The following is a 14,388-nucleotide window of genomic DNA, read 5'->3' as shown; positions in this document are numbered from 1 at the left end:
GTACATCAAAGGTGTTAAAGGTTGAAAAAGCAACAATACTGCTTCAAAAGTAAACTCTTCTGGTTCGTTCAAGTCCACTTCAAACAGTGGCTGCATTAAGTAACCACCTCTTTTCTATCAAAGAAGAGAAAAACTTTAGTGACTAATTATCAGCAAGCATATGTTTCTGTTGTTATGTAAAACAATTTTGTTGTGTGTGCAGTAACAATCTGTTTTGCACATGTCATTGGCCTGGGATCAACTCCAGCTTTTTAATCAACTGGCCAGACACTAGAAACATGAAGACTTGGAAGAGGGGAGATAGTTGCAACTTTCTGGCATGTAGGTCTTAACTTTGCCTTTGTTTTCCATTCACAGTGCTTTCCAGGTGGATATAACAATTGATATAAGACCTTCTCAAGAGGATCTTGAGGTGGTCAAAAATCTCATCCTGATCTTGAAGTGCAAAAAGTCTGTCAACTGGGTGATCAAATCTTTTGATGTTAAGGGAAGCCTGAAAATCATTGTAAGTTGGTGGAGCATGTCTTTTGTTTTGTTTAGATGAATGACAACAATTTAAGCTGTGCTTATATGTGTTATTTTTAAAGTTTCTGCCTCTTTGGACTCTCTAAGCTCTGTCAATTATTTTTCACTTTGCAAAATAGGATGCTCCTATAAAATAGGTACGGTTGTTCAAACATGGCCTCGGATTAAGACAGACCCAGGTCTGAGTCCAGGTAATCCCACTGTGACCTTTGGCAAGTCCCCTAACCTCTCTGAACCCCAGCTCCCTCATTTGTGAAATTCCTGAAATATATTAGTATGCTTTCCACTAATAGTAAGTGTAAAGTAATGAACACAATTAAGCCTTCATATTGAGCATCCCAGAAGGACTTCGGTGTCACAATACCGAATATCAGCTTTTATTTTGGAGTTAGGTACTTAGAGAAAGTACGGACTATTAGGCTGACCCCAGCTCACATCGTTGACTTTTCTTTTTGAGTTAAATATGAAATATTGGCATGTCTTTTTGCTTGCTTCCAACTCCCAAGTGTGAAACACTGATAGAAGAATCACAATAAGTGCGAAGTCAGTGAAATGATGCTGGACAAGTCTACTCCAGCTTGTTCCCAAGGCCCTCTATTTAATAGAGATGTACGCACAAGGCTTAGCCCATTGGCATGATGGGCAAACAGCAGCTGGTTTCCTCAAAAGTTGAATGTTGAAACTTGGTAAAGTAAATCTTATCTCAAATATGCTTAGGCAATAACTATTTGACTGAATTATATTGAAAGTTAAAGAAAAATCCTCCTCCCTATTTTTTAAGAAGATAATTATCTCTTTAGTATCTCTTTTGTGGGCTCAAATTTTTGTTTTTTTTTTGTTGGCCAATTTCTCTTTTAGTACCTGCACTGAATAAGCTGAAGTGGGTTTTATGTTTTCAGTATTTTGGGAGAGGGATGCCCTTGGTTTTGGTATTATTCATTCATTCATGGCACCTTCCGTGTGATACCACAGTGAGCAAAGCCAACAGTTCCCTTGGCAACGTCATGTAAAAGCACTCACCAGAGGCAGCAGGCAAAACCACTAGCACACATATTTTAATTTTAAAGTAATCGTTTCTGGTTCCCGTGGGTTGTTTTTTTTTTTAATAACTTTGCTAGGATCCCAGTGAGCCATCATATGTAATGGTGATACATTAATTTGTTGTCAAGCCCAAAGCCTAGCCATGATCTGAAGTCAGAGATGTTTTGATTGCCTTCTCTGGCGTGGCATGAAGGGTGTTGGTGACCTAGGCTGTCTGCTGCTTTTGCTGCCTGGCACACCGGCCAAATGTTTTTAATTTCAGAATAACAAAAACAGGAAAGGGAATCATGCTTTGAAAGGCAAAAACATACGGTACATTTTAATTCCCTGCTGGAGTTCCTGTGTAAATATTCTTTCAGCCTTGACCCTGCGATGGCTCGTTCTCTCCCTGAGTATGTGTGCCTGGTCCATGGCAGTCCTGGAGTTCACTTTGAATGTCCCCATCTCTCATATGAATCAGAAAGGCTAGAAATGAGATTGCTCATCCCAGTGCAAGATCTGTTTATGTTCCTCTCCTTGGCTGTACTCTTGTTCCAGGCCAATTTTGGACAATGCATGACAACATTACTAAACAATTAGGTAATGTTTCATGATGTTCTTTTTTATTCTCCCAACCAGTTTATGCTTTGTGATTTTCTAATTCCCTGTTTCAGATGTGAATTCTGACTGTGCTGTGAGGGAAAGGTACCTGCTCCTACAAAAGTTTAAATTACTGTTTAGAAAGGGGGCAATGGTTTATAGAAACCTTGTTTCTAGTATTTCCTTTAGAGACAGCATAGTGGAATGGAAAGAATCTTGACTTTGTGCCAGACAGGGCTAGATTTAAATCCCATCTCCAATTACTACTCCTAGTAGATGTTGTGCAATCTGACTGATGAACACTGAGTCTGTTTGGTCACCTGTGAAATGGGTATGATGATAGTACTCACCTTGAGTTTGTGGTTCATTAGCAGCTGAGTTCATTTGTTTGTTCATTTATTTGCCAAGTACTTGTTAAGGGCCTATAGGATATTTCACCTAAAGCACTGGACACAGGGCCTGCACATGTAAGTTCTCAGCTATGTATGTTGCTTCTGTGAGTCTTAGGTTCTCCTTCTCTAACAGGAATGGTAATGCTTATCTCCTTATATTTTGGAAGAGAAATGAGATAATATATGCCTAGCAGAATGCCTGCCATAAAAAGGGGGTTCATCTTCCTTCCATAAATAACTCTTTCAGAGTGTCTATAGGAACAATTAGGGCACTTCTCTAAACAAGGTGAAAAGAAAGAAAAATGTCTACTAAGGGAATTGTAAGGAGCCTGATGGAGTAATTTAAAGAAGAGCACCATTAAACTTGGATGTCTTATGCATGTGTGCGTCGGGGTGGGACATGGGCAGAATGTGCCCTCCAGATGACAAAATGGTCAAAAGAGGTGCAAAGAGCCAGGCAGTGGGCAAGAGTGGGAACACTGGAGGTGTCTACATTGCCTTGTCCGGCTCTGGCTCTTTTCTCAGGTCCTGTGTAGACCAAGCATAATCACTTTTATGGTAGGAAGAACCTCTAAAACAGAAAAGAAGAGATGGAGGAAACTTGTTAGAGGTTTCCTCTTATATTATTTCATGTGGCCTCAGGACTTCAGGGTTGATGATGGGCAGCTTGTTCTTAGAGAAGACATTTTTTAAAATATCAGTGGGCATATGCACTATGCTCTCTGGCCATTCCCTTCCCCAGTCCTCCCTCCCCTATACCATCAGTTCAGATGCAAATATGGGGGAGTGTGGGGGCGCTTAGACTTAACTCCTCATCTTTCATGAAGATATGGCTGGGAAAGATGGTAGTGGTTTTTGGAGACCCCCCTTGTACACCTGCATTTGGAGTAGCTCCAGTAAAGCTGGAAAAAGCCTAGGGACTTCCAGAAGTACAGTGTGAGAATTTGCTCAAAGCTGGGAACCAACTTGTCTGCCATTGTCCCAAGCCTTGCTGCCTTACAAATGTGTAGATGGATGTCGAGTCTTAAGTTCCGAGACAATCAAAATGAGATGTGTTGACAGCTCCTAGATTTAATGTGGAAAGGTGTAAACAGCTCATTCCACATTGGTGCAAAAGGACAGGTGGCAGTTATGATGATAGTGTTCTGGAAATACGATATTCTCTCAGCTGTCCAACAACGTGAAAGACTAGGGCAGATGAGGGCAAGCAGTATTGTTTAGGCCAATTGTCGTGATTCCAGCCAATCAAAATGACATGTAGCTCTGAAAGGCTGGAAGAAGCTGTACCTAAGAAACTACTGTTGACTAAATGAATAAAAAGTTCTAAGAATAAATCGGATCTTTCATTATCTCATTTTAGCCTCTTTCCTTCCTTCCTTCTTTGTTTCTTTCCTCCCTAGCCCTTCTTTACTCTAAGGAGTTTTTTTTCTGAATTGGAGTAAGAGCTAAAATATTCTGAATCTGTTAAACTGAGTTTACAAATGGCCGCAGAAGTTGGTTAAAGTTCTGTCTGGTTCCTTTGCATATAGTATTTGTGACTGGTGAGTCTGGCAGTCTTTCCACACATAAGCACTTTAGGTAATAGAAAAATATACTGAATGAGATCCTTTAAGCTTTGAGTTGAAATATATGTGGCTTCAGCCAATATCCCACAACCACATAGGCCAAGAGAACTTAGAGCCTGTGAATCTTTTAGGGTTTTACAGTGGGAAAGGATTAATATTTAGTCATGTTAGGGGCAAACAGAATGGGAAACAAATGAGGAATTTAGGAAAAATGCTGCATGCATGCAGGAGAAAATCACTGGGCATGGAAATTAAAGTGATTTTTATACAGCATGAAAATGGTGTAATCTGCATGCTGGAAGGGCTTTCCAGCCCTGTTGGTGCAGTTGTTGAAAATATGGTGGCTTCCCTTTGGGGTCCCCTCTGCAGCATTCAGCTCTCTCACCCTCTGACAAGAGCACTGCCACAGGAGTCAGCAGTTGATGTATAAATTTACCTTCCATGTCCTTGTTGAATAACCTGGTTGAGTAGAGTCCATTTATATCCTTTTCCAAAAATATTTCTATCATTTTTATTTTGTAATTGATTATCCAGTGAAAGCTAGTCTTTTTTTTTTTTTTTTTTTTTTTTTTTAAGGCAGGGTCTCCCTCTGTCACCCAGGCTAGAGTGCAGTGGCATGACATAGCTCACTGCAACCTCTAACTCGTGGGCTCAGGTGATCCTCCCACCTCAGCCTCCTGAGTAGCTGGGACTGCAGGCAAATGCCACCATGCCTGGCTAATTTTAAAATTTTTGTAGAGATGGGATCTTCCTGTGTTACCCAAGCTCATCTCAAACTCTTGGGCTCAAGCAGTCCTTCCGCCTCAGCTTCCCCAAATGCTAGGATTATAGGTGTGAGCTATTGTACCCATCCCTGAAAGCTAATCTTAAGACCTACTTGTATTACTGGATAAAACAGTGATACTTAAGGGGAGAGTAACCTAAATTAATTAATTAACATTTAGAATAGAGGATGTAAGTATATTTGGTTAGTAGAATTGGCAAAGGAATACAATTATAGACTTGCTAATTGATCATACATTTTAGATGAAATATAAACATTGGTTGTTTTACCGTGTGGAATTTAATAGTTTATATAGATGGGATAGTCTCCACACTGAAGTACAGTCTTGAGCGTATAATATGATTCAGTCAGTGAGGGACCACATATACGACAGTGGTCTTATCAGATTGTAATACCATATTTTTACTGTACCTTTTCTATGTTTAGATGCACAAATACCAACCATTGTGTTACTACTGCCTACAGTATTCAGTGCAGTAACATGCTGTGCAGGTTTGTAGCCTAGGAGCAATAGGCTGTACCATATAGCCTAGGTGTGTAGTAGGCTGTACCATGTAGGTTTGTGTAAGTGCACTCTATGATGCTCACACAATGACTAAATCACCTAATGATGCATTTCTCAGAACATATCTCCATTGTTAAGTGGGTGTAAGTGATTGTGCTATCTTTCATTGAAATCTAGGGGAATAGGAAGTGGAAGCATGGGAATTTGAGGGCAATATAACATGTCTGTCTGTATACTTTGTATGTCATTTTAAGTAAAAATAAGGGAAAGTTTATTATACATATGTACTGTGTGTGTTAATAATTTAAACATTAGACTAACTGTATAGTTATAGACTAGGTATACTTAGTATGTAACTACTTACATGTCATTGGATGATTTTTTTTATCAGCATAGGCAATACAAATAGTATGATCAAGCAGCATGCGTAGATGTCTTTTAGTCTGCTATTAAAGGTTTCTCACATCATCGTTCTTAGCCCAAGGAAAATAGGGGTCAAAAGAATAAATAATTCCCTCATATACAATATAGAATCTACTTATTTAAGATATTTGATTTTTATTATCTAAAGTACTGTTTAATTTTAGACTCATGAGTGATTCTTTTGCTATATCTTCAGGCTCCTAACAGTATTGGCTTTGGAAAAGAGAGTGAAAGATCTATGACAATGACCAAATCAATAAGAGATGACATTCCTTCAACCCAAGGGAATCTGGTGAAATGGGCCTTGGACAATGGCTATAGTCCAATAACTTCATACACAATGGCTCCTGTGGCTAATAGATTTCATCTTCGGCTTGAAAATAATGGTAAGTTAGAAGTTTTTTAAGTTATGTAAAAAATATCCCCCAAATGAAGCTTTTCCAGTGAGGAACTGTCATTTCAGCTTATATGTTGCTGTTTTTCTCTTGCACATTTCAATAATTTGACTACTTTTTATCAGAAGGCTTAAAATTACCTAGACAGAGATTTTGAGGAAACTGTAATACAGATTTTCAGTGACATAGAGTTGAATGCATATTCAGAGAACTTCATTATAGGTTATCTTTAGTGCGATTACATTAGGTTCTTCTCTCCGAGACACCTAATGACCACTTATGGCTGAGAATACAGAAGAGTTAAGACTGCAGAAGAGAAGTTCATGGTCAAAGGCTGTCTCTTTTAGGAAAATAGTCACGAGGACTCATACTTGGGCGTTCATACCCAGAGGGATGGCAGGAGTTACTACCCCAGCTGAATGGGGTGGAAAGCAGAGGCTCAACAAATTCTTGAGGTTTTCTGGAGTCTTCTAGCTAGCATGACTTGAAACCCTAGTTTTCTGATCCCTAGACCCGTTCCTAAGCTCATAGTACCGCCACTGAGTGAAATGCCAATAGAATAAAGATTAGGAGTACAGGTTCAAGCCCCAGCTCTACCATTTAGTCACTGTTTGGGGAGAAGTTGCTTCACCTCTGAGCCACAGATTTTTCTTCAGTAATAAGGGGAAAATAATAGGACTGACCTTACAGGGTTGTTGTGAAGGTTTTTGTGAAAGTACACATTAAAAACCCTACAAAGCTATGACTTATTTTGGACTCTTACAGCTCTAGCGTCCTTTCCAAAGAATACTATTAAAGGAGAGATAATGTCCAACTGTCATCTTCACTTCCAGCTTCCACTGAGATGGATTTGACCTCAAGTATACATCAGTTGGCTTTAGATAGTAGATATAAAGAATACTGGGGAAATTATTATTTTTTTAGTTGTTAGAAATACGACAAAATATTGAGTATTGATTGTATGGAAATACATCTCTCCCTTTGAAGGAATAAATGTGTCTACGCAGCTATTTCTTTTTTTTTTTTTTTTTTTGAGACGGAGTCTCGCTCTGTCGCCCAGGCCGGAGTGCAATGGCGCAGTCTCGGCTCACTGAAACCTCCACCTCCCGGGTTCACGCCGTTCTCCTGCCTCAGCCTCCCGAGTAGCTGGGACTACGGGCGCCTGCCACCACGCCCGGCTAATTTTTTGTATTTTTAGTAGAGACGGGGTTTCACCGTGTTAGCCAGGATGGTCTCGATCTCCTGACCTTGTGATCCACCCACCTCAGCCTCCCAAAGTGCTGGGATTACAGGCGTGAGCCATCGTGCCCGGCCACGCAGCTATTTCTTATCTTTCAAGGGAATATGTTCTAAAAGGCCAAGGTGCCCAGATACCTGTTAAAATTTAGCTGTCAAAAAGAAGGTGTCGAAGTAATTTTAACATACCAATATTGTTTCAAGACATCCTTAGAGAAATGATTCAAAAGACTCTCTTTATTCAAGGAAAGTATTTTAGTGGCATTTGAATGGAATAATATTGCCCCATGTAACTTAAATCACAGATTTTTCTAGCTTAGACAACCTTAGAAACTGTCTACTCCATTGGCTGTCAGTCTTAGGTGCACATTGCAGTTACACATGGGGAGCCTAAAACATATTAATGATTGGGTACCACCCCAGAGAGTCTGAGTTTAAATTGTTTGGGGTACAACCTGGGCGTAGGAATATTTTTTAAAGCTCCCAAGTGATTTTCATGTGTAGCCAAAGTTAAGAACCACTGATCATTTCCAACTGCTTAATTTAAAAAATTGGAAAAGCAAATTTGAGGCACAGAGAAGCAAGCCGCTTGCCCAAAGCCACTGAGCTAGTTAGAGAGAACACCAGGAGTAGAATTCAGGCTTCTAGACTTCTAATGACCTGTATACATTGCTTATTAAAAGTCATTTTACACCTGCCCATTCTGTGCTAATTCTTCCTGTTCTGCCTGTAATGATGTTGGTTGTGGCCTGGCATCAAACACTGATGATGTTTTGCCTTCTTCTTTCACCAGCAGAGGAGATGGGAGATGAGGAGGTCCACACTATTCCTCCTGAGCTGCGGATCCTGCTGGACCCTGGTGCCCTGCCTGCCCTGCAGAACCCGCCCGTCCGGGGAGGGGAAGGCCAAAATGGAGGCCTTCCCTTTCCTTTCCCAGATATTTCCAGGAGAGTCTGGAATGAAGAGGGAGAAGATGGGCTCCCTCGGCCAAAGGACCCTGTCATTCCCAGCATACAACTGTTTCCTGGTCTCAGAGAGCCAGAAGAGGTGCAAGGAAGCGTGGATATTGCCCTGTCTGTCAAATGTGACAATGAGAAGATGATCGTGGCTGTAGAAAAAGATTCTTTTCAGGTCGGTGCAGCTGATTACAGGAGGGAAGAGAGGCTACCTCCTTTCTCATCTGGCCCTAGTCTGCGTCTGTAATTTCTCCCTATCTCTTTCATTTTTGAACTCCGGAGGCTTGATACTGTTTTCTCAGTTGTATGGGCCTACTTCCCCTTGGCTGTGATTCTCACCCGGTTCCTGTTGTTCTCAGTGACGGGGGGGTGGGGGTTCCAGATCCTCGTGTGTCAATATTTTGCTGTTGAATTTCCAAGGCCAACAGATACTACCCTTGGGCTGTTGAGAGGTGGGCAGCTGGGAAGAGATACGTGGGGAAGGGGCACGATGCAGGCCTCTCATCGCCTGTCCTTGGAAGACCAGGCAATAGTCAATTGTGTCAGTTATACAACAGAACTGCCTGTGGGCCTCCAACCATGTCTTTGGTGGTTGTTGTTTTAGGCCAGTGGCTACTTGGGGATGGACGTCACCCTGTTGGATCCTACCTGCAAGGCCAAGATGAATGGCACACACTTTGTTTTGGAGTCTCCCCTGAATGGCTGCGGTACTCGGCCCCGGTGGTCAGCCCTTGATGGTGTGGTCTACTATAACTCCGTGAGTGTTTTCCAGAACAAAGCTTTGCCCTTTGCCAGAGCCTGGCTGTGTGCTCCCTTAAAATTAGTCTTAACATTTCTCTGAAGATGAAGAGGGTTTTTACCCCAGGCCTGAACAAAGCCAAGTGTCAGTTCTCAACAAAATGGATGTACTTTGACCCTGAACTCTTTGGTTTTATTTGTTTTATTGGTGATCTTTGGGAATTGGAAGGCCTGTTTTCTCACCCCCCGGTTTCCATCTCCTGATGACAAAGGCTGCACTGTCAAGGTGATTATGACTTCTCTCAGTGGCCAAGCTCTACTGGCCCTTATAAGGATAAAATTTAAGGCCCTGGGCTATGTGAATGAGCAGCACCTCTACACAGCTGGGTTAACCAGATGTGTGGTCTCTCTGGCCTCATTTGAGTCTTGTCCAGAAGTAGGAGAACTTCTCCCTCCTTCATGAATAAAAATCCAAAAAGAGAATTTAAAACTCGAAAAGGACCTTTAAGAAATTATTAAGTCTCTCTCCACCTCTAAGAAAGACCATACATTGAAGAAACTCTCCTACTTTTGAAGTTACTTGGAGAAAGATTCCACAGATTTCCCCCAATGATAAACCATTGCAATAGCTAACCTGCATTTTCCAGAAATCTTTCTTCTGAGTTGGTCAAAATCTTTTCAGATTAAACCCATTCTCTTGGAGACAGAGACTAGGCAGTGAATATTAAAAGAATTTAAAATGTGAAGTTCCAAAAGAACTTTAAAGTGCTGATTTTGCATTTTGGGTTTTACTTTTAATGGTAAAAATAAGGTTCAGAGATCCCTGTGTCCACCTTTGACACAGGGTGGGTTGGGGTGGCGGTGGGGGGTGTCTTCTTAGTGCCATATCCAGCTTTGACATGGGGTGGCGAGCTGTGGCTGCTAGTTCGACCCCATCCAGAGAAGAGAGGCTAGCAATCAGGTGCTCTGGTCAGCGTGGTTCCTGTGAGAAGTGACTGTCGCATGAACCCAAGCGTATTGTTCCTCAGAGAATCTTAGATTGTTGGAGCCGCAAAGAACCCTAAGATGAGCTTATTCAGCTTCTTCATTTCACAGATGAGGAAACTGAACTCCAATAAGTTTAAAAGACTTGCTTTTTTAAACTCCAGGGATGGGCTAATGGCAGAGCCAAGATGACTGAATCCAACTTCCTGACCTCTCGTCCACTAATCTTTCCTAGACACCAGGCTAGGCCCTGCTAATCTCCTTTTATTACTCAAATAATTAATTTATTAACCTTTGACCTCCTGATAATTACAGCATGAATTTTCTTTCAGTTATCCAATGTCTACAGATATAATAAATGTCATATATTACTGAAATACTTGATTATGGCATTTTAAAACTGGGGTCCAAGTTAACACCAACAAGTGGCTACAGTAATATGTCTGTTAAGAAAAAAAAAAAAAAGATGTCAGTTGCTTCAGGAGAGAATGGCATGTAATGATCCCTTAAATTTCCTTTCTCACATATTTTTCTTTTCTTTATTATGATCTTTGAGTTTAGCAATATCCTAGATGCTTCCTTTAATTGGCGTCAGTACTTTCTTTGGAGGACCTGGTACAGAGACAAAGGCAGTTTTTTTTTATTTTTTATTTTCTTCCCATCCTACTCCCTTCGGGGACTATTTTAGCTGTTCTCACCAATTGTAATTGTAGTAATTTTCAGACTTACTATATATTTCTATTTTGCATCGTGTTCAGAATCCAAGCATGTGAAGCAAGAGAAATAAGGATTTCATTTATGGAGTCATGACCCTTGGGTGAATTTTCTCATCTTATTTAGAAATAATCCAGGAATCATAATTTCAACCTATGTCAAGATAAATTCCTGGAATATATCTGCAGGTGGATAGCGAAAAAGGCGGAAAAAAAAATTCCTGGAATAAAACATTCTTTTCCACATCCATACACCATAGAGAAAGATTTCTTAGGGAAGAAATGAGCAAAAGTTAGAGGGGTACAAAAGCAGCAATGAAGAGATGTGCTCCATAGTAAACATTAGGTCCTTCGCTGCTGACTCCAACCAAACTTTCTACATCTCTTAAAGGATATATATAATGAAAGCTCCTTGTATTCGCCAACTCCTAGTACTTCTTAGAGTTTTTAATATAAAGCCTCTTAAGGGGAAGCCCCTTCTCACAGTATAGGCAAGTCTCTTGACAACTCCATTCAACTCCATTCTAGTATCTAGTGTTTTCCCACCATTTGAAATCATTTGTAATTATTCAATATGGTTACAACATAAATATTTATTTTTCACAAGAGAAGATACAAATATTAGTTTAGCTTTTAATTTGAACCTGCATTGGGCTTCTCCTTATTATTCATCACTTTGAAGATAAAATTTGAAAAAGCTTGGATGTTATTTATTTTTTTGTCTTAAAGTCAGATTTTCAATTTGCATCAGAATGATTACATGAGTGTTTGTGTGAGGCAGAACCAAACGCACATGGTTTGGTGTTTTTATAACATCGGCTATGCTTTCTTTGCCTTTTAGATTGTGATACAGGTTCCAGCCCTTGGGGACAGTAGTGGTTGGCCAGACGGTTATGAAGATCTGGAGTCAGGTGATAATGGATTTCCGGGAGATATGGATGAAGGAGATGCTTCCCTGTTCACCCGACCTGAAATCGTGGTGGTATGTGTTTGTTATCAGTAGGGGGTTTGTGGAAAATGCTGTCTATTTTGTTGGCTTTAGTTAGGGACTATCTGAAAATAAAATCAGATGTTAAAGGCCAAAGCTCATGAAGCTACAGGGCCTTCATCCTTCATGTGACTGTCATTAATCTTCCTGTGGGTTGTTTTTTCCAGTTTAATTGCAGCCTGCAGCAGGTGAGGAACCCCAGCAGCTTCCAGGAACAGCCCCATGGAAACATCACCTTCAACATGGAGCTATACAACACTGACCTCTTTTTGGTGCCCTCCCAGGGGGTCTTCTCTGTGCCAGAGAATGGACACATTTATGTTGAGGTGAGACCTGAAAGTTAGCCTTGAGCTTTTAGGTTAGTGCTGAGCTATAATTCTTAGACATTAGCTAAAATACCCTGTACAGACCTCTTCCTGTCCTACCTCACAGACCTTCACCAGGTCTGATGAGGGATTGGCTCAGAGAACGCTTCCAGACTGACTTCTGACCAAAGCAGGAAATTTCAAGATTTAATACATTATGCTAAGTGAAGACAGTATTCTGTAGATGAATGTTAAAAAAAAAAAAAAATTGGCAAGTGTGAATTCTACTGGTAAAGCCCTGTCCTTTGCTTTGGGAACAGTAGTTCAGTAGTTGCAGTGTTAGAGTTAATGATGGAATATTTCAAAACCACCTCATATGTTATCTTTTATTTCTTTTTTTTCCCTGCACAGTCCCCTTAGCCCCCAGCATGGCAGCCAAATCCCTGTGGGTCCCTGCCGCCACTGAAACGGACTTGTTATCTTTTAAATTGCGCTCACTTTTTTTTTTTTTTTTTTTTTTGAGACGGTGTCTTGCTCTATCACCCAGGCTGGAGTGCAGTGGCGCGATCTCGGCTCACTGCAAGCTCCGCCTCCCGGGTTCACGCCATTCTCCTGCCTCAGCCTCTCCGAGTAGCTGGGACTACAGGCGCCCACCACCATGCCCGGCTAATTTTTTTGTATTTTTAGTAGAGACGGGGTTTCACGGTGGTCTCGATCTCCTGACCTCGTGATCCGCCCGCCTCGGCCTCCCAAAGTGCCGGGATTACAAGCGTGAGCCACCGCGCCCGGCCTAAATTGCACTCACTTTTAAGTGAAATGCTATGTGCTATTATAACTCATGAAATTTTTTTTTCTGGATCCTGATCTAAGTATCTGTATAAACGTATTAAAACTATTTCCTGTATATAATGTTAATAATCATGTGCAGCCTAAATCTGGAATCTGGAGTGACTACAAAATATTAGGCAGTGGCAGTAATAATGAAATAACAACATCTAACATTTGCTGCAGATTTATTATGTGCCAAACATAGTTGTAAGTATTGCAGCAGTTAGTCAACTCTTTAGAGCCATCCTATAAGGGAGGCTAATACTATCTTCATTTGATGGATGAGAAAATTGAGGCACAAATTTGTCTGAGGCCACACAGCTGGTACTAGTGGAGTTCAGATTCAGTGCTCGTAGGCTGCGTGACTCCAGAGCTCTGACTGTTCTTCCCTGGATACGACTATCACTTATCTCCAAAGTGCCATTTGAAAGGGGAGAAAACATAACGTCTTATCAATGCAAACATCCAGGTTCAGAGAGTGGATTCTAGAAAAGATAAAAGTCCTTATGGCACCAGGATGTCTGCTGTTTCTTGTGCCCTGGGTACAACCTTTCATGTTTCAACCTTAGTGTTTCAAGTGGGCATATCATCTGTTGGTCTTATGGGAAGGTCCTCATCTAATGAGCTGGTTTTGGTGCTGAGCTGCAAGCTCAGCTTCATAGTGGGAGGGGTGAGAAGCTTAAAGGGTCAAAGTGGGATACTTCCTTATGTTAAAAGTGACTTTGGTGCACATGTTTCTGTTTTGGAAAGACAAATAACTCTCACATTTGCACTGACTCTGGGGCAGAGCCCGCTGGTGCTGGATGTTGTTTTCCTTGATCATATGGATTCTGCCCCTCCCCCATTCTGAGAGTTCTCTTTCTTTGAGTACACCTCCTTTCTCCATTGGGGAAAATATACTGCCTTCTACATGCTTTTCCTAAGCCCAGACGGCTGTTTTTCTCTTGCTTTTCTGGCTGTACAGTTCACATGGGCAGTTGGTCAGCAGCTCCCTATTGCGCTGTGGATTTCAGGGGTGCTGCATAATTGCAGATTGTTCTTTTCCAAATCTATGCCTTGCTTTGCTGATTTATGCTAATCAGTGGTCAATCTTCCTCCTTTACCTTACCCTGGATATTTTGGGTTTTTTCCCCCATCCCTCAAATGCTGGCTTACTTGAAACGTGTTATTGGTAGTTTTTTTTTCCATTCTTGTTTTCCAATTTATACCTTTTCATATATCACCTATATTTCTCATAGTTTATCCTCTATTCCCTCTACACCATACAGTCCGTCTCATAATCCAAGTTAACAGTGTTGCCACCTGTTCATTGGTCATCTCCAGGTGACTGTTGGTCACATAATGGCAGTTTTCTTTTGGTTCATTTGTCTTGGAGAATTTACAAACCCAATTGTAAATAACCCAAAATTTTAAATCTAGAATACTACTACT

At 41.0% G+C, this 14,388-nt stretch overlaps 1 protein-coding gene across 5 annotated transcripts in view; it reads left to right on the top strand.

The window, feature by feature from the left end:
- TGFBR3 (transforming growth factor beta receptor 3) overlaps positions 1-14,388 on the top strand; it is a 210,694-nt gene that overhangs the window by 161,563 nt on the left and 34,743 nt on the right. For 4 of the 5 annotated variants that reach the window (XM_063625478.1, XM_063625483.1, XM_063625481.1 and 1 more), the window contains 6 exons: positions 358-505; positions 6,011-6,200; positions 8,239-8,576; positions 9,006-9,158; positions 11,678-11,818; positions 11,992-12,150. In XM_063625478.1, the coding sequence (XP_063481548.1) occupies positions 358-505; positions 6,011-6,200; positions 8,239-8,576; positions 9,006-9,158; positions 11,678-11,818; positions 11,992-12,150 (1,129 nt within the window). The remainder of the gene's footprint in view (positions 1-357; positions 506-6,010; positions 6,201-8,238; positions 8,577-9,005; positions 9,159-11,677; positions 11,819-11,991; positions 12,151-14,388) is intronic. The other variant, XM_063625482.1, reaches the window with a different exon arrangement.

This window comes from Symphalangus syndactylus, chromosome 12 (genome assembly GCF_028878055.3).
Source record: "Symphalangus syndactylus isolate Jambi chromosome 12, NHGRI_mSymSyn1-v2.1_pri, whole genome shotgun sequence".
Lineage (NCBI taxonomy): Eukaryota > Metazoa > Chordata > Mammalia > Primates > Hylobatidae > Symphalangus > Symphalangus syndactylus.
The sequence above is the reverse complement of the archived record's forward strand: the minus strand, read 5'-3'. Positions and strand labels throughout refer to the sequence as shown.